Here is a 24,462-nt window from a genome sequence, read left to right on the forward strand (position 1 = left end):
ATGGTGATAAAGTGGGAAGGAAGAGCACCTATGGATATTTTTTCAAATATCTGAAAGCATCAATTTCTTGGTGTTCTAAAAAGCAAACTGTAGTTGCTCTCTCATCTTGTGAGGCAGAGTATATAGCTGCAGCAGAGGCAGCTTGTCAATGTGTTTGACTTGAGTCTGTGCTTGATGATTTGAAGCTGGATCATGTGAAACCTGTGCAACTTTGTGTGGACAACCAATCAGCCATCAACCTTGCAAAGAATCCAATCTCACATGGGAGGAGTAAACACATAGAGACCAAGTTCCATTTCTTAAGGGAACAAGTTGGAAAAGGAAAGCTAGATGTGAAGCATTGCAGGAGCAAGTGACTGATATTTTCACCAAACCACCTAGACTAGACAGATTTGAAGAATTAAGAGAGTAATTAGAAGTTAGAAGTGTTGCATAATTTAGCTTAAGGAAGAGTGTTGAAATAAGTTAAATAAAAGAGTTAGGTTGTTAACTCTAACTATAAAAAAAACTTAAAGGTAGATATTTCTGTAATCAGAATGTTTTAATTTATTCTGTTTTTAAATTCAATTCCAATTATCATTTAATTCCCAACAATTAACTTAATATGTTAAAATATATAATTAGAGACATTTTTAAAAACACTACAATTTAAGCACCACTAATTTAAAACAATTTAAAAATCAACCATCTTTATTAAAATATTACGTTGTGAAACAACAATAACAGTAAAAATAATGTAAAATAAAAATAAATAAAGTAACCAAAAAAAATATAGGATAAATGATTAACTCTGTTATTGAATGTGTGCAAGGTTCTTAGTTTAATCCTTAAACTAATAAAAAATGTGATTTAATAGATTATAATTTAGTAATAAAATATTCTTAATTTAATGTCAAAATAACCTTTAAAATTATATTTTAATAACAAAATAGTGTTACACAATTATTACAGTAATAATAATACTTTTTTTTATTTAATCTCTCTATGTAAAAAATATTAATTAATTCCTAAATGTTATAATTTAATAATAAATAATATAGATTGACCTGGACACGGTAAAAAATATTTAGTTAACAATCTAATAAATTAATTTTAATTATATTTATTTTATTTTTTAATTTAGAATATTATTATAATAGGTTTCAAGCGAATTTAATTTGATTTTTCAGTGTAAAATCAACATTTTTGTAAAAGAAATATTGTAGTTTTGCCAAAATATATATCATAACTCAGTAGTCCCTGGTCTGATTTGGCACCAGGTTAAAACGCGATTCTCCCCTCAGAACGCGAATCCAAACGCGCTTCCAATCCTTTCATCACAAGGAAAGTAAGTCGGTGACGTTCGCCAGAGCGAAAAACGTCGTTGTTTGGGAGAGCTGAAGCTGTTCCTTCCCTGCCACATTTTCATTCCGTTGTAGATGACATTGTTCTGTCACTTTCTATTTGCGCGTAACCCAAACACCAATGAGGCAGCACAAGCAGGTTTCAGCTCTTAACCGGCGACCCACCGTCCTTTATCTGGTGTGCGCCGCCGCATTCTTCTCCCTCCTCCTCTTCTACATCCAATCCTCTTTCTTCGCAGGTACTTTCACCGTAACCACACCACACTTATAATATATATCATTCTAATTCAGTTTTCTTAATTTCCGTTTAAATTTGCATGTTCAGGATCCCTCTCTTCGGATCGCAACTCCGAAAGTATCCGCGTCTTGTCTAACTTTCAGTCCAGTGTTCAGCAATGTGTGGTAACTGTTCGATCTGAAACATTCCTCCCTCGTGAATAATAATACTGATATGGTTTTTTATTTATCTTATCATTTCTCAATATGATTGATGTGTAACTCCAGTTACACTCACTTCCAATTCTGATAGAAATCCAGTTACACTCACTTCCAATTCTGATAGAAATCCAGTTACACTCACTTCCAATTCTGATAGAAGAAAAGCACGTCAAACACACATAAGCAACTGAATCTAAGTCTTGTTGTGTTTTTTTTTATTTCTTTAAAAAATAGAATTTAGTTGTGTTATGTGCTGAGGTGGGGAATTGAAACAGGGTAACAGGGGGCTAGGACTCACTGCTCATATTATTGACCATTGTAAATTGATCCTTAAATACCCCGAAGGTACCAACAGCACTTGGGTATGTCTTTCTGTCTCCTCAATCCTGAGTTCTGAGACCTCTTATTTGATTTAATGTTTTGTTAATAGCGAAATTGTTGAGTTTTTTTATTCCAATGTTTAAATTATTGCAGTACAACGCACAGTTTAAGAAATTTGAGCCGTTGGAGTACAGTTATGATATGTGTGAGGCAATCCTGTTGTGGGAACAGGTGCATTGTCATGACACTCCTTTTGTTCCTGTTTAAGTTGAACTTTCAGAATGATACTAGTGCTGATATGTTGAGATGTTGCAGTATCGGAACATGACAACTGTGCTGACAAGAGAGTATCTTGATTCTCGACCTGGTGGTTGGATGGATTACGCTCCACAAAGGATAGCACAGTTGTATGGATCTTGAAACCTTATTTCATGTTTGTTTACTGGGTTGCATGTTTTATCAGTTAGTGTATGTGGTAATTCCTTTTCTTCTCGTAGGGGGACAAAGAAGTGCACTAACAAGACTCTTTGCGAAGAGAACCTCAATGTGTTATTGCCTGCAAAGCCCCCATTTCACCCACGGCAGTTTCAAACTTGTGCTGTTGTTGGAAATTCTGGGGACCTTCTGAAGACAACATTCGGGAAAGAAATTGATAGCCATGATGCTGTTTTTCGAGACAATGAGGCCCCTGTTAATGAGGTAAACATCTCATCATAATGGGCAAAGTTTTAACAATTTCTTCTCTCAATTTCCATTGTCTTGAAATCCTGTTAGTTTATCCAAATCATAGATGAAACAGACCACTTGCTTCTACAATATCCAACCATTATACTTTTACTTCTGAACAAGATGCCAAAAAGTGATATAGCATTTATCTGATATGCTATTAAAACAAATCGCTGATACTTATTTTGTCTCTTTATGGATTTTGTAGAAATATGCCGAATATGTTGGTCTTAAGAGGGATTTCCGTCTAGTTGTCCGAGGTGCTGCTCGTAACATGGTCCCTATTCTAAACGGATCGGGTAAGTTATTATTGTTTAAAATATTTAAACAAAAATGTGAAACTTCGGTTGAAATTTTAGGCCATATGGGTTGACATGGGAATCTATCCAAAATCTCTATCTACTGTGAAATATAGCTTTAATATTTTATTAAAGATTTGACATGCAAAACATCACTATGGAACAAAGATATCTTATCTAGATTGTCACCTCGATGCTCATCTATCATTTGTAACAGGTCAAAAAATATATAAAACTAGAAAAAATTACAAGCAGAAACATTAGAGACTAGGCCAAAACTCATGATAACAAAATCAAGAAAATCTACACTCAGTTAACCCATACTTGTTCCTGGGAAACTTTCCCTAATAGTTTCTTGCATAATATCAAACAAATAAAACTCATGTTTTTCTTCAAAACTGTAGTTGGCCAGTTTATCACCACATACATTACCCTCTCTATAAATATGATATAGAAAAAAAAAATGCATAGAAGAACAAAGTTGAAGACATCTAATCCATCTCCCTCGGATTTGCCATGGTACAAGATGAACATCCTTCGAAGCTTCAGCCACAAGCTTCAAATCTCATTCCTACCAAAGTTTGTGTTGTCCCCTCTGATATGCGTGTTCAATAGGCTATCTGATGCAATTCTATTTTGTAGCCTTTGCATGATTTTGTGTTTCCATTGAGTTTCGAATTGTTGGGGTTAATTTGGAAGGTGAATGAAGTTTGAATTTGTAAGATAATGATTTGAGATGAACTATAGAGATTGAGGACTAGAAGAGCTGAGACCAACTTCTAGAGGAGTTCTAGGTTAAACACCACAAAGAGAGTGCTAACATAGGATGAACTTGAGAGAATTTGAAGTTGCATTTTGGCAGAATTTCTTTACTCAAATCAAGTTTGAATTTACAAGAGGCCTAACACACTTATTTATAGTGCTAAGTGCAACCAATGTTCATATTTGTACCCTAAAAACTCTCCACTCACATTATGACGAATGAATTCCTCTCATTGAAGCAAATTCTCTCAAAGTAGAGGTTGACAAGTGGCATATCTTCATTGGAGGAAAATCCTCTCCATGGAGGAGAGGACATTCATGCCATATTTGCTTATGCTTAGGTGGACTCTTCATGCTTTCCATGCAAGGCTTTGATGTTCATGCTTCACCTAGCCTTTCCATGTCTTCTTATTTGCCCTAGACACTCATTGGTGAACCCTAGACGATCTAGGGTTGCATTGGGCCCAAGGAGACCCAATTGTAACCCTAACTAGACTTTCTTTTCTTATTTACACCCTACCCTACTGGATCCAATACATGGCCCATGAAAAATAACCCAAAAAAAGTCGAAATAAACCCACATTAATCTGTACAAATTTACAAGGCTAGAGAAAATTGGAAGATCAGTTAATGGCCCAATGTGTTTCTTGGAATACAATAGTAAGACCTATTTATGCAGCAAATCCTCCCATTAAATCACCTCTTGTGCCTTAAAAAAAAGTTGCATTGCTAACATATCCAAGACTTCCCCGTGTGCCAATCAATGTAGTCAAACTCGTAACTTGTACGAGGATCGGGAAGGAGCTAAAAGATCGTAACTCGACTCGTAAGAGTTACTAACATATGAAAAATAATATTCAATACATAACACAACTGGAAACAGTTTCATAAATCATAAATTGTTCATACAGAAAACAACTAAGTTCACAAATATCTAATACAATTAAACTATCCAAGGAAATCCTTCATATTAATTGAAGGATAATCATCATTCTCTTCTACAAGATCTTCATTTTCATTAATGTTATCTATGCCATGACCTTCATCATCCGCAGCAATTGGAGGAACCTCCAAATCATCCATAGGTTCAACTTCTCCAACTTCATCCAAATCATCCATAAGTTCAGCATCATTTGCTTCATTATCTTCCACTGTCCATTCTTCATCAGAGGCAAGCTCATCAATGTTGTAGTTTTTTGTGTTCGTAACATCCTTCTTCTTCATCAATCTTGAATTAGCCATCATAAAGACTACATCATTCATGGTCTTCTGGTGTAAACGGTTTCTTTTTTTCGTGTGGACCTAAATAATTATAACATCATAAATTTATCCCTTCATAAATTCTAATTATAAAATGAACTCATAAATTTAACCTAGGTTGAACTTCATATTTTTTCCAACATAATCTATGTTCTTCCAATATTTGATTGGTTTTTTCAACCTGTTGCTTCAAATATTTCACCCAAATTTCATGGTATGATGGTGGCTTAATTCCAAGACCTTGTTTGGCAATCATTTCAACCACTTTAGTGAACTCTTCACTCCTTGCTACATTAAATGCAATAGCATAGTTGTAGAAAAATAAAACAATTTGTTGACATGTATCTTCCCTCTCACTTTTCTTGAAGATGGAATCGATAGTACTTTGACTTCCCCTTCTCTTGAAAATACTTGATGACTCACCCCCCACACTCTCTTCTTGAGAAGGTTTTTTTCTAAAATTTTCAGAATCACTCACATTGCTTTCCAAGTCTACTCCGAACATAGATTTTTTTATTAAATTTTGCTGCAGCATAGAAACAGTACCCAACATTAATTTTTTAACTTCTTCTGTGACAACAAGACATGCATGCTCCAACATCTTTTGAAGTGCATGCAAGATGATGCTTTAGTCTATAGATACCCTAGTTAAAATCTTCTCACAATATTTACACTTCACGTTTCTTGATTTCCCATCAATAGAAATACAGTGATTCCATGCTGGGTCTTTTTTGATGCTTCCTTTTTTTGTACTGTCCCCACCTCCTGAATCCATAACAGAAGGCACTGTCTTGGAGAATAAAAAAATAGCACGGGACTGTGATGGAGAATGAGAGAGAAGAGATGAGGAGAACGTTTGCGGAGGCGGCGTCGCAAGCGGAGGCGAAGGCGGCGGCGGCGTTCGCAACTAGTGGCGGAGGCGTCGCGATCGGCGACAATGAAGTTCTAGGGTGCGGTAGGTACTGTGCTGTTTAGAGTTTCTTATTTTTTTAGGGTTTCACTCTAAAAAACACACATTGGGCCGCACTGGCCGCATTAGGACGCACCAGGCCGCATCAAGTTAAAACAAATTAGTGTTTTTTTAGGGTTTAGGGTGTGTCGTGCCATAGTGCGAGGCGACTCGGAGACGGCCTCCGAGGCAGCAAGCTCCGCGGCAACGTGGTGCAATCCGCTATGACACCGATCCACCGTGCGAGTCAACTCGTTTTTGGCTCCAAGATCGTTGAATCGTGCGTTTTTGCGAGTTTAATCGCGATTTTAACTACATTGATCTACATGCATAATTTGATTTGCTTTCCTTTCTATTAGTGTGTATGCATAATATTGGAGATCCCACATCGACTAAAGATATGACCAAATTATAATATATTAGTGGAGCCACCTTACAAGTTGGTTAGTGGCGTTAAGTTAGAATTAAAGTCCACTTTCTAAGATAGTATGAGAACTTATCCTAACGAGATTTGTTAGACATATAGTAGGCCGCTAGTGAACCACCCAAAAATATCTAAGCTCACGGTCAAGATGTCTTGTCTTTGGCATGATGGGATGAATTGAAGATCCCACAACGACTAGAGATATGACAAAATTAGGTGTAAAACTTACCTTACAAGCCATTTTTGTGAGGTTGAGTTAGGTTAAATGTTCACTTTCTAATAAATATATATATATATATATATATATATATATATATATATATATATAAATGAATGCCAAAAGTGTGCAACTCAACCTTTTCTTCTCAATATCTCAAGTGTTAAGTACAACACAAATGGACTGGCACCAATGTAGTTAAAATCGCGATTAAACTCGCAAAAACGCACAATTCAACGATCTTGGAGCCAAAAACGAGTTGACTCGCACGGCGGATCGGTGCCGGAGCGGATCGCACCGCATCGCCGTGGAGCTTGCTGCCTCGAAGGCCGTCTCCAAGTCGCGTGACACACCCTAAACCCTAAAAAAACCCTAATTTGTTTTAACCTGATGCGGCCTGGTGCGGCCCAATGCGGCCAGTGCAGCCCAATGTGTGTTTTTTAGAGTGAAACCCTAAACAAAGCAGTACCTACCGCACCCCAAAACTTCATTGTCGCCGATTGCGACGCCGCCACCACTAGTTGCGAACGCCGCCGCTTCCGCGAACGTTCTCCTCATCTCTTCTCTCTCATTCTCCATCACAGTCTTGTGCTATTTTTTTATTCTCCAAGACAGTGCCTTCTATTATGAATTCAGGAGGTGGGGACAGTACAAAAAAAGGAAGTATTAAAAAAGACCCTGCATGGAATCACTGTATTTCTATTGATGGGAAATCAAGAAATGTGAAGTGTAAATATTGTGAGAAGATTTTAACTGGGGGTATCTATAGACTAAAGCATCATCTTGCATGCACTTCAAAAGATGTTGGAGCATGTCTTGTTGTCCCAGAAGAAGTTAAAAAAATTAATGTTGGGTACTGTTTCTATGCTGCAGTAAAGTTTAATCAAAATTGAGGGTTTCAAGAGCAAATCTGGATTTTTGGGTAGTGAAATAGCTCAACGTGCACTCAAAACAAAAACTCCAGCACAGTGGTGGGAACAATATGGTGATGCACTTCCGGAACTACAAAGATTTGCAGTTAGAGTTTTGGGTTTGACTTGTAGTTCATCCGGGTGTGAGCGCAATTGGAGTGCATTTGAAAGGGTAAACATTTAAATTTATGAGTTCATTTTATAATTAGAATTTATGAAGGGATGAATTTATGCTGTTATAATTATTTAGGTCCACACGAAAAAAAGAAACCGTTTACACCAGAAGACCATGAATGATGTAGTCTTTGTGATGGCTAATTCAAAATTGATGAAGCAGAAGGATGTTAGGAACACAAAAAACTACAACATTGATGAACTTGCCTCTGATGAAGAATGGACAGTGGAAGATAATGAAGCAAATGATGTTGAACTTTTGGATGAAGTTGGAGAAGCGAACCTATGGATGATTTGGAGGTTCCTCCAATTGCTGCGGATGATGAAGGTCATTGCATAAATAACATTAATAAAAATGAAGATCTTGTAGAAGAGAATGATGATTATCCTTCAATTAATATGAAGGATTTCCTTGGATAGTTTAATTGTATTAGATATTTGTGAACTTAGTTGTTTTCTATACGAACAATTTATGATTTATGAAACTGTTTCCAGTTGTGTTATGTATTGAATATTATTTTTCATATGTTAGTAACTCTTACGAGTCGAGTTACGATCCTCGAGTTACGATCTTTTAGCTCCTTCCCGATCCTCGTACGAGTTACAAGTTTGACTACATTGTTGTAGATGACATAAGGCTACAATTCAGAATAAGGGAGAAGAAAAGAACAATTACACAACATATAATATATTATCTAAAGTTTAAATCTACTGCTTCCTCAAGTTGGAGCATATAAACTATATGCACCAAGATTGGAACATATGAATTGAATTCCAGACCCTCTCAAAAGACTTTGTCAATGCTACCTGCAAGTTGATCATTTGTGTTGACAAGTTTAGTAGAAATTTCATTGGTTAGCAACTTCTCTCGAATAAAATTACAGTCAATCTCTATATGATTAGTCCTTTCATGGAATATTGGGTTATAGGTAATGTGAAGGGTTGCATGGTTGCCACGGTATAACTTCATTTATTGAATGTCACAAAATCTTAACTCTTAAAGTTGTTTAATCCATATCATTTCATAAGTGACTGTGGCCATAGCTACATAGCTTTGTACTCTGCTTATGTACTAGACCATTCAACAACACCGAAATCTAGAAGTTCACTGGATACTATGAGATTTTAATCCTGATTTTTTCCTTGTTTTTGTTTCTGTTAGTTCATGATATCTATATAATGAAAGGATTAAACCTTTTGTTCTTTCACAGACAATGAGGTTCTCATAATCAAAAGTCTGACACACAAAGAAATCAATGCAGTTATAAAGGTTAGAATCTGTTCTGTGATAACTATTTTATTGGAGGCTTTTTGGTATATATCAGTACAGATGGGAGCAACTGGATACCTAGCTACTTACTAGAACAGGTTTATCTACATTTTTTTGAACTACCTTTCATGGCAGACCATACCCAATCCAGTCTATCTCTTCCAAGGAATTGTACTTCGTCGAGGTGCCAAAGGAACTGGAATGAAATCTATTGAGTTAGCACTCTCCATGTGTGATATTATTGATATATATGGATTCACAGTTGATCCAGGATACACTGAATGGTGAGTTTTCTCTATTTTTATATTTATTATTTCTCAAATTCTTGGTGTTTCCTCCACTGATACACCAAATCTTAATTTTTAAATTATTTGTTTATTTATTTTGTAAATGTAAGGTTGTGATACTAAAAGACTTTCATACATTTTATATTCCCTTTTTATCATTTTTTTCTTATAGGACACGATACTTCTCTGAGCCTAGGAAGGGACACAACCCACTTCAAGGAAGAGCATATTACCAACTTCTAGAATGTCTTGGGGTATACATTAATTATAAATTTCTACACAATATATTTAGTGTATATATTTTATAATGTTTTTGCTTTTGGTTTTATTGTCAGGTAATCAGGATTCACTCGCCCATGAGATCTAAGAGGAGGGAAGACTGGTCAGATATACCTAGTAGAGAAATGATAGGCCAAGCACATGCAGCAGCTTTACGCTTGAAAAGGAATCAAGACGGCCAGAGAGGTGATTTAGGGCAGTTTGGCAATTGTAAGGTGTGGGGCAATGTGGATCCAGATAACAGTGGACCTGTCTCAGGATCACCAGACATGAGTGATGTCAGGAAATATTCAAATTATAATAAATGGGAAGTCATGCCTTTTGAGAGTTTGAGGAGGGAAGCACAGGATCATCAAAACCAGATGCAAGGGGTCTCTCTATATAAAATGGACGGCAATAGGTTGGATGATCTAGTCTGTGTGAGACATTCCTCAAAATCTGAGGCGTAAATGGTGCCTTTGCTTTCTGTTGTTATTGTTTGATCACGCCCAACTGTCTTCTATAGAATCTGGGATGTAGTTGCTTTCTAAGGGCTGCTAGCATAGCCCTCCAACAGCGTTCTGTTTCTTCACTTATTGAAGCCAGAGCGTAGCACCAATCTCAACTCCAAGTGAAAAAATGTTGAGTGAATATGCATAATTCCACAGATGATTCATGGTAGGGTCTAGAAGTCACACTACAGGAATTCTGACCACAGAAGTTTGTTGTACCAATTTTTTTTTTTCAGTTTTGGAATGGACAGTCCTTAGTCCGTTGTATGGTAGTTGTCTGTCTTCTATAATGTATTAATTGGCCAAAGAAGTATCTGCAAAAAACATTTTTTTTTTGTGATGATGGATAAAAGAAAGTGATAGCAAGCTGTTTTGTTTTACAATATTTTCAATGTATCTATATTGTTGCTAAGCTTGTTTTCCCCTTTATTCATGTTTTTTCTCTTTTGCCAGTACTTATCTGGTTTGTTACCACAAATTGCTGCTTGACTTATTTTGCTGAATTTACCTTTTCATTTGTTTACTAATTGGTCAGCCTCAAGATCAATAGCTCTTCAAATGTTTGTGACTCCTGCAGCATGTTATCAATTGTTGGATGGTGGATATACTTAAAGTTGATCCTATTCCACTAACATTTAACTAGTTCTATAAGGCAATTGTCGATTGTAAAGTTGTGCTGTAAAAAGTAAAGCAGATGCTCTCCAGATCGTGGTACATTGACAGCCTTATAGCAGTTTGGAAACATGAATACACGAAGCCAAATAGTGTTCCTGAACTCAACCTGTTATCATTGGAAGACGCGTTTACTGAAATTGGTTTAACAACCATGAACAGTGTCGTTGCCATGCCTATTTCCAGATCTTTTGCAACCCAAAAAATAATTTCTCATGGAAATGAATGCCTTGTTAAGTTATACATCAGCAAACTCATTTTTTACATCGTATTTCGTTTTCTTCTCCCTTAAAAAGACTGATCCTATACATCAGGTTATCAATTATACTGCAATGGAGTAACAAATCTGGTAAGAATCATGCGAGAAGTCTGACTGGAAGAAAGTAAAGAAAAATATACTATGAGTTCAAACTTGTATCCAAAGTTCAATTAACTTTTAATTTAATCAAACACATATTAAGCAATGAAAAATAAACAAACGACAAGGTAAAAGGTAAAAACTAGCTCAATGGGTATATTCATTTTAAGGATAGAACTTGTCTAACAAATACTTCATTCCTTTACAAAACTTAAATTTAAAACCTTGGGTGAAGATGAAAATGAGGGTTGATGTTATTATTTCAATGATCAAAAAATTCCAAGAGCTACATAATAAATATCTTGAGCTGATGGAACCCGCTATAGAAGGACGATCCCGAACACAAAAAGACAACCTTATCCTATACCTTAAATATCTCACTTACTACACTATTACACTATCACACTATTATATCACAAACCCTCATTCCATTCTCTCCTATAAATAGGAATCACTGCTCCTCATAATCTTAATCCAAGCTCAGTTCAGCAAACCATCACCTTCAAGATGCAAACAGCTTTAACCTTTGCTGCCCCCAACGTTGTGCCTTTGGCACCCACAAAGACTGTCACCCATGTCACCAACTTCCCTACTAAATTGAAAGCCCCAAGCTCCTCCCCTCGTTACTCTCCAATAAGGGCTGCAGCTGTGGATCCTGACACTTCAACAGTGGACTACAACTCGTCCTTCTCGTAAGCCATTCCTTCCAACTTCCTAGCATGCATGTTTTTCTAAGGTAAGGTGTATGAGTTTGTCTATTTTTTTATGGTTGCTTTGTTTTCAGAGTGTTTCCAGCAGAAGCATGTGAAACTGTAGGAGGGGAAGCCTGCATGGCAGAGATGTACCCTGAAGCCAAGCTGCAGCCACAAGCTAAGAACGACACACCACGAGTAGTTACAGAGAACGTTGAGAGAGAGTATCTTGAATACAATGATCCTCAAACGTAAGATCTCTCATCCACCAAATACCAAATCAATTGAGATTAATTTTCACACACTTTTGTTATAAAGATTTGTATGCAGGATGGATCTATAAAATTCAGAATAAAATATTGATTTCATTGCTAGATGTGAATTCAGAAGAGTGGAAAATCATTATAATATTGTGGATTGTGTTTTGCAGGGTATTTCGGGGAGAGGCTTGTGATGATCTTGGAGGAAGTTTCTGTGAGCACGAGTATCAGAAGAATGTCTTCTAAAGCAAACACAAACCCTCAACTTTCTTGTAATTGTAGTGTTGGTTGTACATAGCTATAGTGTATGTTGAGTTTCATATAAATTTTACAATAATTTTACACTAAATTTGATACCTTTGCTTCTCTTATTCTTCACTAGTTTAAAATTGAGGACTCATATGTTAACAATCCTTGTTCAGATTACAATTAGAAATAGTATTTTATTAAAATAGATCAATTTTGAAATTATATTATCACACCCATAACTTCCTTGTGGTTCTTCATATAATTCGTTAACAATTTTTAAAAAAAATTAATTTGATTTTCTACAGACAAACATCAACTTTTCTTATTCGATCCGGTAAATCTGTAGATGAATTAGAGATTTTGATATCATATTTTAGATTAAAATTTCCTTACTATAATTTTATGATAAAAAAAAATTATACTTTCACACCTTTAACTTTTCAACTCACAACAAAGTCCTAAATAGGGGAATTTGAAAGAGGTTAAAAAGAAACAGTTTTTGAGACAATTGCATTAAATTCTTCTGCATAGTTGAATATGGATCATCTTCTGAATTAAATTAAGATGGTCCAAAACAAAGTAAAGTTTTGGAGGAACAATAAAAGCAAGTAAAGTTTGAAATATCTATTGTCAAGTGGATAAGGCTTATCCATTCACAATCTGCTGAATAGACCTTTCAATATCAACCAGATTTCAGAGGTCGCATTGTGACAGATGTACAAGGATTTTATTGTATTTTTCTTAAAGAAATTAAATAATGTTTTCTTCAATCTAAAATTAACTTATACAGAAGTTAAATAAAAATTAAAAAAAAAGTTATATAAGAGAGTTTTATAACTTTAATTTTAGTTTAAAGAGATTTTGATTTTTAACAAGTTTAAATTTGTATATTTTAAAAAATATATTTGAATATGATTATAATTAATTGAGTTACAAAATATTCAGTAATTAATTATATATTTTTTTATTTTTTTACATATTTTTAAAAATATTTCTGTTGAAATCTAAAAATCTATAAATATAAATTAATTTATAGAAAATACTCATTTTACAAACTCAATTTTCTTATTCATTTCTATACTTATGTATATTTTTATAATTTTTTTAGTTTTTATTAATTTATGTAAAAAATCTTTTACAAGTAAACTTCTTTAGACTTTATCAATAACTATCAATTTTCAGAAATTTTCTAATAATATCATTTTCTTTTTTTTCATTTTGGAAGATTCTCTCAATCATTTGTTGATAGTCATATATTATATATGTATATGAATAGAGAGATTAAGAAGAAAAATGGGAAAAACGTAATGTCATGCAAATTAGTTGAAAATTTATTTTTTATATTAATTATTATACTTGATTATTGGTGAAAAGATCCACAAATTAATATTTATTCTTCACACAATGGTTTCATCTCTTTCTTTTAATCTTATTTATTCTCACCTACGAAACATCTCCCTTCGGTAAACAAATATTGTAACATCCCTAATACTTACTCATATATAATAAAATATAAGTAAAACAAACACTATCTACTTAACATATGAATATATATAACTATTTCATAATTGTGTCTAAAAAGAATATCCTTCTTCATAGGGATTTTAATATATACATCAAAAGTTTTAAAAACAAACAGAGCATTCAAATTAAAATTATCACATCCTCCAGCTGCTCACTTAGGAGTTCTATTACCTGCAATCTCATCTGCTCCCGTGTACAACACGATCATCACAGATAAAGAAACAAACAAAAACAAATAACAGGTAAGCTGGCTATAACAAAGTTTTCTATATAATTTAAATTTCAAATTGATACACAACATTCATTCTCATACAATTTCACATAACCATCAAGTGTCTATCACGTTCACCATCCACATTACTCCTGTCAGATTTCAACTGACTCACATACTCAGACACTTGACTCTACTTCCGGAAGACTCGTGTATTGAAATTAGTATCCAGAGACTTGCACCTGTCATACTACTGCTATGAAACCCACACAGTCATGCGCATAATTATCTCAATATCTCATCATCTTCATATGACAGGTAAATCCATTTGATCTGCTCTGATCAGTTCTTTCAAACCTCAGACTCAGCCAAATGGACCTCCTTCGACTCTCACCAACTGAATAACTTTGATTCCATTATATCAGTAGAGTCAGATCCTCTCATTCACAGGACACTCACAAATCAATACACCCTAATAACAATCTCAACACGATATTTCCTTTCCTGAAAATACTATGTCTTGATCACACTTTAACCTCATTACTACATACATCTTTTAACATATCAATGCACCACTCATTCTCATCATATTTAAACTTTCTAAACAATCCAAATATATCTCAAACTTTACTTAAACACATAATCAATTCCAAATATATGCTCTTTAAATCAATCATCATCTAAAATCAAACAACCACTTCTCATCAAACATCTCACTTAAGTAATTCAATAAAATATTCAAAAAAAAAACAGTTCAACTCATTTATATTATCATTCAAACACTTTCAATTCTCAATCACAAACACTTTCAACAATTTATTCACCTTAAAATCAATATAAGATTCAAAATCAACCATTCCAGTCAATATATTATTTTACTTTTCAAAAGAGACAATCCTGAATTGGTGACCACGTCACCCTCATATCATATCAAGATCTTTAGCCTAGGGTTCTATTGAAAGGAATAAGACTAGCTTCCCTTATCTGGACTTGAGTAGATGCTCACTAAGAGCTCCAACCCACCAAAAGCTTAAGGATAACCCAACATGCACCACAAAGTCCTGATCACAAATCTAACTATATCATTATGACCCTGAACTAATAGAGACTAATTCTGGAGATAAAAACCTCACATGCAAACTTAACTAAAAGACAACCCTAACCAAATCAAAACTAACCCAAAGGAAAATGAGCCAAGAATGAACTTACTCTATCTAAAATTCTGATCGGGCAATCTCGTAGAGTTCATTGCCAGGAGTCCAATGACAGACTCTGATCATCAAACTAACGAACAAGCAAGTCAGAATCTTAGAGAGAAGGGAGAGGAAAGGAAAAAGGGAACAAAAATGAACTTACTCTATGAAAGATTCTGATCGGGCAGTCTTGTAGATCTCACTGCCAGGAGTCTAATGATGGACTCCGATCGTCAAACAGATGATCGAGGAGGTCAGAATCTTAGAGAGAAGGGAGAGGAAAGGAAAAGGAAACTTGTAGAGAGATGGTGAATCTTTTAAAATGAAACCTGAATAACTAATTTTCTATTTGTATAACTTTTTTCAATTTAATAATAAAATATTCAGATATAATTTTAATTGTACCATTTCAACTCTAAGACTATTTTTCTCGGTCCTTACAAATATAGTACCCTAACTTTTTTGTGTATGTTTTTATTTCTCTAAGTTTTAGCAATCTTATGAATATATGTTTTATGTGTTGTAAATTTTTACTGTAAGTTTCCTTTTCAATTTTTTATTTTATTTTAAAAAAATATATATGTTTTATGTGCTTTTACTTCCTGAAAAAAATTATAGTTTTCCTCCATATAATTTTTAAGATTTTTGTTTTTATTCTTTGTTCATTACTTCCATTATTATTTTTTTGTAAAAAAGTATAATTACAAAGAGTAAAATGGAAGCATTTGAAAATTACGAAAGACAAAAAAATTGCATGTATTAAAAATTAAAATTGATATAATAACAAGATAACAAAATATATAAATCTTTATTTTGTTTTAGTTTAGTTTTATATGATAGGAGAGGAAAAGGGAATACAAGGTTGATTTGGTGATGCAAGTTGAAAAGAGAAAGAAATAGATTGTTAGCTTAAATTCTTTACTGATAAAAACTAACATGTTAATAACTTTAAAAAAAATAATTAAAAAAAAAGTAGGAAAGTGTGGTGCCAATTTTAATTTAGTAAAGATATTTCTTTTATAAAAAAAAATTATATTTTATGATAAGTATATAAATTAGATTATTAACAATTTAGTTATATATTTCTAAATCTCATCATTTGTTTAAATTATCTCTCAATTCTTTTTTATTTTTTATTTAACTTTTTAGAACTTATTCTTATCCATTTGTTAATCAGAGAGTGTGAGTGAGATGGTAGCCAAATAAGCATCAATTTCGATCAAAATAAGGTTTTCTCTTTCTTCATATCTCAAGTTGCTTTTTCTTTTTTTAATTGTATGTGGGGGATTTTGTGAACACGGTAAGATCAAAGCCAAATAAATGAATTTATCATTGATTGAATAGGTTTGTTTTCTTCCATCCTAAACATTTCTCTCATAACTATTTTACGGCATTTCTCTCATAACTATTTTACAGCAATTATAGTGTGTCACAGCAATTATAGTGTCTCAGAAGTAATAAATTATCCTCTATCAAATTCACAAGGAACAGTTGAATTTTTAAATATAATATTCACTAAATAGAAGACAATATGTAAAAGTTTGTTGGAAAAAGTTTTTGTATGAAGAATTTGCAAGAAATTAAATCAAGCAAAATAAAGAATTTGAGTGATGCAATTGGAAAAATTGGGATTGAGATTCATCCTTCTCACTTGTCTGTATTTTTACAAAAGATTATAATATTTAATTTTGATTGATATTGATGCACATATAAAAATCATTTATATTGATTCCTCGCATACAAAATTATTAAGAGAGTCTCCTAAATATCAATTCCTCGCATATTTATAAAAATTTCTTATCAATACGAACAAATGTTATAAAACAATTAACATTTCAAATATATTCCTATCATTCAGATATGTTAAGCATTATCATTTAAGTTATATTCTTATAAGTACTTTCCAGTCAAATCTAAGGATCAAAATCATGAACAATTCAAGCTTTGAGAATAAAATGATAATACCAATCTGATGACTTTTTACGGCAAGTGCACCGCGTTTATCAAAAGTAATAATTGTCCCTAAGGACGGATATCGATCCCACGAGGAACAGTAAATTAATTATTGAGTACAATATTCGTTAAATATAACAACAGAACAATAAAAAGAGTTTAGAAGTGATTGTGTTGGCACTGATCAATAAGAAAACAAACAAAGAATTAGTTGCTTCAATTGGAAAAATAGGAATTAGATTTCATCCCTCTCACTCTCATGTATTTTGATTAGCATGTTAATATTGAGTTCTTTGATTGAAATTGATGCCCGTAGAAAATTCATTTATACCGATCATTCGCATATAAAATCCTTAAGAATGTTTCCTAATTATCGATCTCTCACATATTTATAAAAACAACTTAGAATCACACTCAGACATTAACATTTCAAGTCTATCCCTAACACTTAAATATGTTAAGTATTGTTGTTTTGGTCCGAACTCTAAAAATACCTCCCAGTCATATTTAAGATTCTCAATTTGTCACAGAAAGTTAAAAGTAAAACAACAATATCAATAATCAATCAAGAAGTAAATATTAATATATAAGATATCACCTCAATACATAATAGTTTGAGCAGATTACTCCCAATCCCAAAGGGTAGAATTAGCCACGCATACTTCTAGCACCTTCCATTCTCCCAATTGGATTACAATTCACTCTATAGTGTTTTCCTCTCAATCTAGCACACTAGGGTTGAACCTCTAGCCCCCTATTTATCCTAATTTTCTAGGATTAGGTGGCTTCATGTGTCGCGCTAATGGGCTAAGTGATAAAACATAAAAAAGACCAAATCTTTCTTTGCATCTTTTTCCATTCTGGGACCTTCCAGCTTTCTCTTTTTAGCTCAAATTATTCTCCTTTACTCCAAATCTTCAATCTTCCCTAAAAATCTGCAATTAACACCAAATTTGGGAATAAAATGTTCTTAATCAAATAAAGCTCATAAAAAATGTAAAAAAGTATAAATTCATAAATTAGGGATTATTTTATATGTAACTTAACAATAAATCCTCATAAGTGCCTATATTTTAATATGAAATATTACTGAAATTAGACACTTATCACAATCATCAATCAAGAACTGACATATTATAGATAAATATCATTTCAATACATAAGAGTTTGAACATATTACTCTTGTTCTACCAAAAATAAACTCGGGGAGTGCAACTCGGTGAGGACTGCGTGTTCCTTGGAAACGAGCTTTCAGTTGGTCTCCGATGAGAGAGGTAGGTCCACCTGCAAAAGACTCTTCGATGCTCAAGTCAGTAGGAGCACAAAGATGATGATAAATTCTTAACAGTGAGCTAAGAGTAAGAGTATAGAATAGAGTTTAGTGTCTTCCCTTACTGAGAGAGTCATTACCTGTTTATAGGTCTTGTTGTACTCAAACCATTAAGAAAATGATTGAATGACTATCATGAGATATAAATAGATTTTATAACAGTAACTATAACCACTAGTAACCTATAACCAATTTATGATCTAACTTATGTGTCTTAAATATAATATTAAATAACTAGTTATTGTCTCAATGTATCCGATCGTAATTGGGGGTATGTGCACAAGTCCCCCCAGCTCATAATCTGAGATACAAGTGGATCAATTTAAAGGATGAACGAATTCAACTTGGACCTGTTTGGATTTGGTTTTTAGCTATACTTGTGGTTGAACATGCTTCGTTCTTGATTGAACTTGCATTATTTTTCTTTGCTCTTGGTTGAGCATTTCTAGTTCTTGATTAAACTTGTATTATTTTTGCTTCGCTCTTGGTTAAGCGTTTTTAGTTCTTGATTGAACTTGCATTATTTTTCTTTGTTCTTGGTTGAGCGTGTTGTCGTGCTTTTGGTTGAGTTTTTCTAGTTCTTGATTGAACTTGTATTATTTTTGCTTCGCCCTTGATTGAGCGAGTTGTTGTGCTCTTTGTTGAGCGTTTTTAGTTCTTGATTGAACTTGACAAGATTGAACCTGCTATAGAACGTGTCAAATGATTATACCGAGTTTCTGAGTAGAGAGTAGTACCATTCCAAGGTCACCCCGACCAAAGTGGTGGGAAACAGCTTGCAGTGCACGTCCATGTCCTTCGAGAATAGTTGAGCCTAGGTCGTATAGGCCTTAACATGTGCCTCAGGATTTGAGGTCCCTGAGTATTTCTCCAGATTGGGTCAACTCCACCTCTAGGGCAATTGGGCCCTCATAACCTCATTTGTGAAGGGATGAAAACCCCATAGGTTGGTTCTCATTGTGCGATTGATCATCGGGCCAGGAAGTGCCTTAAAGGGCTAATGCTCGTGCTCACGACTCCCTTGCCCCATCTTGCATTGTGTGGAGCTCGGTGGGGTTCCCCTCCAGGATGATTTTCTTGTGGGAGTGTGAGATATCGACCTCTTCTGCTGATTCAAGTTTTCTAGGGGACCCTCCGAGATTTGACGGTATGCTCCGAGTGTTGTTGGTCACCCTGAATGGTGTTGTTGTTGTCCCTACGAGCTATCTAATCATGCAATACCAACAATTTTTCCTTCTGTTGCTCTCTTAGGGATTCCAAATCTTGTTCCATTTTTCCCGCATTTGGCCTAGGGCGTCTCTCATAGTTCTGGGTAGGTCTTCCTCGTTTGTTCTGGGAGGGGGTTGATTTGCGTTTTCTTGTTGGATACTCATATTGAGAGTGTAAGTCCAGAGTTTTGTAGTGGTTCTAGGAAAATTTTTGCCAGGACCTCACGATGGGCACCAAAAGTTCCTACCGAAAATGAACTCAGGGAGTGCAACACGGTGAGGGTTGCATGTTCCTCGGGGAACGAGCTTTCAGTTGGTCTCCGATGAGAGGAGGAAATCCACTTGCAAAAGACTCTTTGATGCTTAAGTCAGTAAGTAGGAGTACAAAGATGATGATAAATTCTTAACAAAGAGCTAAGAGTAAGAGTATAGAATAGAATTTAGTGTCTCTCAGAGTCATCACCTATTTACAGGTCTTGTTGGACTTAGACCATTAAGTAAAGCATTGAATAGTTATCATGAGATATAAATAGATTTTATAATAGTAACTATAACCGCTAGTAACCTATAGTCGATTTATGGTCTGATTTATGTGTCTTAAATATAATATTAAACAAACAATTATTGTCTCAATGCACCCTATCGTAATCGGGGGTATGTACAACTCCCAATCCCAAAGGGAATAATTAGCCACTCATGTTGGCCATTACAAGCATGGAAAGTAAGAAAAGAAAATTCAGGATGTTTCTCCTTGACGACTGCCTCCTCTAGAGTTTTTTTATCTCTTTCTATCCTCCCAATGATGTTTAGGGTTATGCCTCACGTCTCCTATTTAACCTAGTTGGGCTTGGCATAAGTGACATCTTGCCTAAGTCGGTTATTACTTGCTTGGGCAATTTTGACGAGAAAAAACCCAACTTCACTGGAGTGAACTCTCCTGGACGAGCCTTGGGCGAGTTCCTCTGAATTGATCTTCCTTAGGTGAGTTTGGACGAGTTTTGAGCGAGTTTCTAATGTTCTAACTTTCCCTTTTCATCTTGTATATTCTCCTTTAGTCCTCTCATTTTCATTTTCTCCTAGAATCCTGAAATTAATACAAATTTGGGAATAAAATATTCTGATTCATATTATAATCACAAAATATGTAAAAAGGTTTAAATTCCTAAATTAGGGGTTGAATTATAGTTATTTTATCAATACACATCCATAAGTGTCTATCTTTTAATATTAAATATTACTGAAATATGACACTTATCAATTTCATATTAAGTTTTCAGTAGAATAAGCTTATTTCGTCTTACCTCTTTAGATCCTTTAGGAGACAATTGTTCATGACATGGACTTTAGATATTTCTTCTTCAGACAACACACACAAGAGAATATGCCTAGCCTTGGCCTTGTGTTGGTGCAATGTCTTTTCTTCCTTGTTCCATGAACCGTAGTCAGTAAACTTTCTAAAGGAATTGAGAATAGAGGACATACCTTACTTTACAATAGTTAGAAGGTCTACATTGATGAATTCAAGAAAGGATGTCATCCTATAGCTTCCACAAATCATAATTCTCTCCCTTGAACAAGGGTGGCTGGTAACAACTTGACCTTTAAATTCCATTGAGTTTGTTATAAGATTGTTTCCTCACGTCATGTTCAGAATTAACCCCTGAGGTTAGTTTTGATACCAACTAAAGGTATAGTTGGCTCTAGAATATGGTTTGAATAGAGCCCGAACACAATTCAAGTACATGGAAAGTTATCACAACAAATGCAATATCTAAAAGATAAAAGGCAAAAAGAAAGATTAGACACACAAAATTTATACTAGTTCACCCAAGTCTTGGGCTACGTTCAGTCTTCTTAAGCAACCTGCTTAAAAGTCTTTACTAACACAAGTATTCTACACCTTTTCATGTATAAGTATTCTACACCTCTTCAGGTAACAAGTATTCTTCACCTCTCCATGTAGCAAGTATTCTACACCTCTCCAGGTAAAGCATTCTCCACCTCTCCAGGTAAAGTATTCTCCACCTCTCCAGGTAACAAGTCTTAATTTCTCTCTGAGACCAACACCTCTCAACAAGTGAGAAACATTCTCAAATAGATAGCAACAATAAAAGTGCATAGGGTTATTTTCACACATTAAACGATTTACAATGTATGACTCACTCCCCAAAGTATGGATGATCTAAACAACAAATATGAAATACAATTAAAGTAAGACTATGCACACTACAAATTTTGATCGTTTTGTATATTTGTGGTCTCTTGTGTATTCTGTGCTTTTTCGTCTTCATCTTTAAGGTCTTTATATGGATTTCAGATTGTGATCGTTAAAGCTTCAAATTCTTCTCTTGTTCACATAGTCGTTAGACGCTTGATATGAAATTTCTTTAATTTGATTGATCCTTATGCATTTTGGACTTTAAATGTATTTTGAATTGTTTCTTTCTTTGTCCAAATGTGAACGTTGATACTTTAATATTTTAATATTGAGTATCTTTATCATATCATTCATGGATGTATAATTTTCATCATCTTATTCTCATCAGACATTTAATATGACAACTTCTACCTTGATTGAATTCTGCACATCTTTGAGTGTGTGAAGCAATTTGAATTGTTTCCTTTAAATTCCAATGTGAACATTAACCCTTCAATACTTTGTGACTTATTCTTCAATCATCTTTGCACTTTGAATTTTATTCTACACTTGTGATTGTGTAAACGTTGAAGTTATATTTGGCAAGGCTTGAATCACGTTCTTCACTTCTTTATCGTGTATTTGTTCTTTCAAATGGTTTCCTTAACCAACTAAATAAGAACAATGTACTTGATCTGATAGAAACTGAATCTTAATGTATGAGACGCATAATTAGGAATGTTTTGATATGAGCTCTGAGTATGTCTTTGTCATACGATTACTCTTGGGATTAATATGTTGCATGTGCTTCCTCTAAGCAATGACTGGATGACACTTTAATACTTGATTTGCTTAAATATCATTTATCAGTCTTCATGATTTCTTTAGTCAAACACTTAGTATGGAAACTCTGGATATTGACTTATGTACATCTTGATGCTCCTAAGGCACATTTAGAAACCTTTCATAAATCTTAGCAATCAATATAATCTCAATGTTAAAGAATGGGAATTACTGAAAATAATATGTTCTAATATCTCTGAATTATCAAGTCTTTATATTCTCAGGAATTAATTCAAAAACATATTATCATGACTTTGCAGATTATCTTAAATGTAAACTAAAGATTTAAACGCTAATAGTTTTAATCTGGTTTATTCGAAAAACTCTTTTAATACATAGTCAATCATATACTCTTGTACCGCCCTGGTAGTCGGAAGTGATGACGTGGCACCAAGCTACAGTGTAGGCGTGTTGACAAGACGCCAGGCTGGCAGAAGGGAAAGAAGTCGGGGGGCTCGTGAAGTCGCCAGTTATTAAGTTGGCGTGTTCCGATCTCTAGCATACCAGAATCGGCGATCACCGGGTTAAAGATGAAGTCGCCAGATGTAAACTCAGGCGACCTAGTGATTGGAGATCGCCAGAGCAAGCACATCGCCGGAGATGAAGGTGGTGCAGATTATGAAGGCGGCCGGCGAGACCACAGGGAAGGTGTACGAAGGCACCCTAACTCGCCAATTCCAGTAGAGATCGCGCTCCCAAGTTAGCTATGCACTGGGCAGTACCATGCATAAGTAACTTAGCCAAAAGAGAGTCAGAAGCAGCGCCCAAGTCAAGGAGGCTCCAGATGGTGGCACGTGTACGACTGGATGCGAGCCACGTGTTCAGGTCTGTAACTGCCAGGAGAGAGAAAGTGACCAGGTATTTAAGGGTTTCTCAACGAACTTTCGAGGTACGCACGTTCAGATTATACTCTTTACGCTTGCGAGTTCTTGAGCATACTGTGAGAGAGAACATTGCACGGTTCCTTGAGAGTTCTTGAGTGTTATTGCTCTTAGTATTTGGTGGTTCGGTCACTGACTTGGGCGTTGGAGTGCGATCGGCCGCAGCGGCGCCGCTCTGTTCTTTTGCAGGTTCTTGAGGTGGATCTTGGAGAAGGACGGAGGTTTGAAGCGGTGCACACGTCGATCCTTTGACGAGGCAAGTTCCAACGTTCTGATCAACAGGCAGGATCATCAGGCGCCCACCGTGGGGCCGTGTAAAACCTGTTCCCATCCACAGCGTGAGTTCTTGGAGGTTTTCGTAGTTTTCTGCGTGGTTGTGTGCTGGTGCAACCACTGTTCGCTGTTCGTTTGAGTTTTGTTCGGTGATTTCGCGTTTTCCACCGTTCGTTCGGGTTTTTTTTCGGTGAAGTGAGGTTTTCTGCTGTTTACGCGAGATTTGTCCGGTGAAGTTTGAGTTCTTTGGCTCGTTGTGTTATTCGTAGGAGAAGCGGTGGTTTCTGGTGGAGTTGCAGGTTTCTTTGGAGGATTCGCGGTGTTCTTGAGTTTTTGCGAAGTTTTGCGAGGTTCTGACCGATTGATCGCTGAATCAATCGTAGCTGAAGTAAGTGTTGTTCGCTGCATTCTGTGATTCGCCAAGTTTCATGAGAAAAAAGAGAAGCAATCGTTCAAGTCCAGTTGCGCCCGTCGCTGCTGAAGGCGCCGCCGCCATGACCATGGCGCAGATGGCAGAGATGATGCGT

At 35.0% G+C, this 24,462-nt stretch overlaps 2 protein-coding genes and 1 long non-coding RNA gene across 3 annotated transcripts; all 3 read left to right on the plus strand.

Annotated features, from left to right (window-relative positions):
• The first annotated feature begins 1,187 nt into the window (after nucleotides 1–1,187).
• Nucleotides 1,188–10,580, plus strand: LOC137813609 (sialyltransferase-like protein 1). Its single transcript, XM_068615960.1, has 11 exons — nucleotides 1,188–1,582; nucleotides 1,669–1,745; nucleotides 2,057–2,143; nucleotides 2,256–2,333; nucleotides 2,418–2,509; nucleotides 2,600–2,801; nucleotides 3,037–3,127; nucleotides 9,036–9,094; nucleotides 9,230–9,378; nucleotides 9,554–9,635; nucleotides 9,717–10,580. The coding sequence occupies exons 1-11, from the start codon at nucleotides 1,465–1,467 to the stop codon at nucleotides 10,107–10,109; spliced, it is 1,428 nt and encodes a 475-aa protein (XP_068472061.1). The 5' UTR covers nucleotides 1,188–1,464; the 3' UTR covers nucleotides 10,110–10,580.
• On the plus strand, nucleotides 7,613–8,336 carry LOC137813610 (uncharacterized). Its single transcript, XR_011081461.1, has 2 exons — nucleotides 7,613–7,822; nucleotides 7,901–8,336. It is a non-coding gene; the product is annotated as an uncharacterized lncRNA (long non-coding RNA).
• Nucleotides 10,581–11,420: 840 nt separating the features above from the next.
• LOC137813611 (light-regulated protein, chloroplastic) lies at nucleotides 11,421–12,489 on the plus strand. The gene is made up of 3 exons (XM_068615961.1): nucleotides 11,421–11,873; nucleotides 11,966–12,124; nucleotides 12,304–12,489. Exons 1-3 carry the CDS (start codon nucleotides 11,689–11,691, stop codon nucleotides 12,377–12,379), a joined length of 420 nt encoding a protein of 139 aa, XP_068472062.1. The 5' UTR covers nucleotides 11,421–11,688; the 3' UTR covers nucleotides 12,380–12,489.
• The last annotated feature ends 11,973 nt before the right edge of the window (nucleotides 12,490–24,462 follow it).

Source organism: Phaseolus vulgaris, chromosome 1 (genome assembly GCF_000499845.2).
Source record: "Phaseolus vulgaris cultivar G19833 chromosome 1, P. vulgaris v2.0, whole genome shotgun sequence".
NCBI classification, from domain to species: domain Eukaryota; kingdom Viridiplantae; phylum Streptophyta; class Magnoliopsida; order Fabales; family Fabaceae; genus Phaseolus; species Phaseolus vulgaris.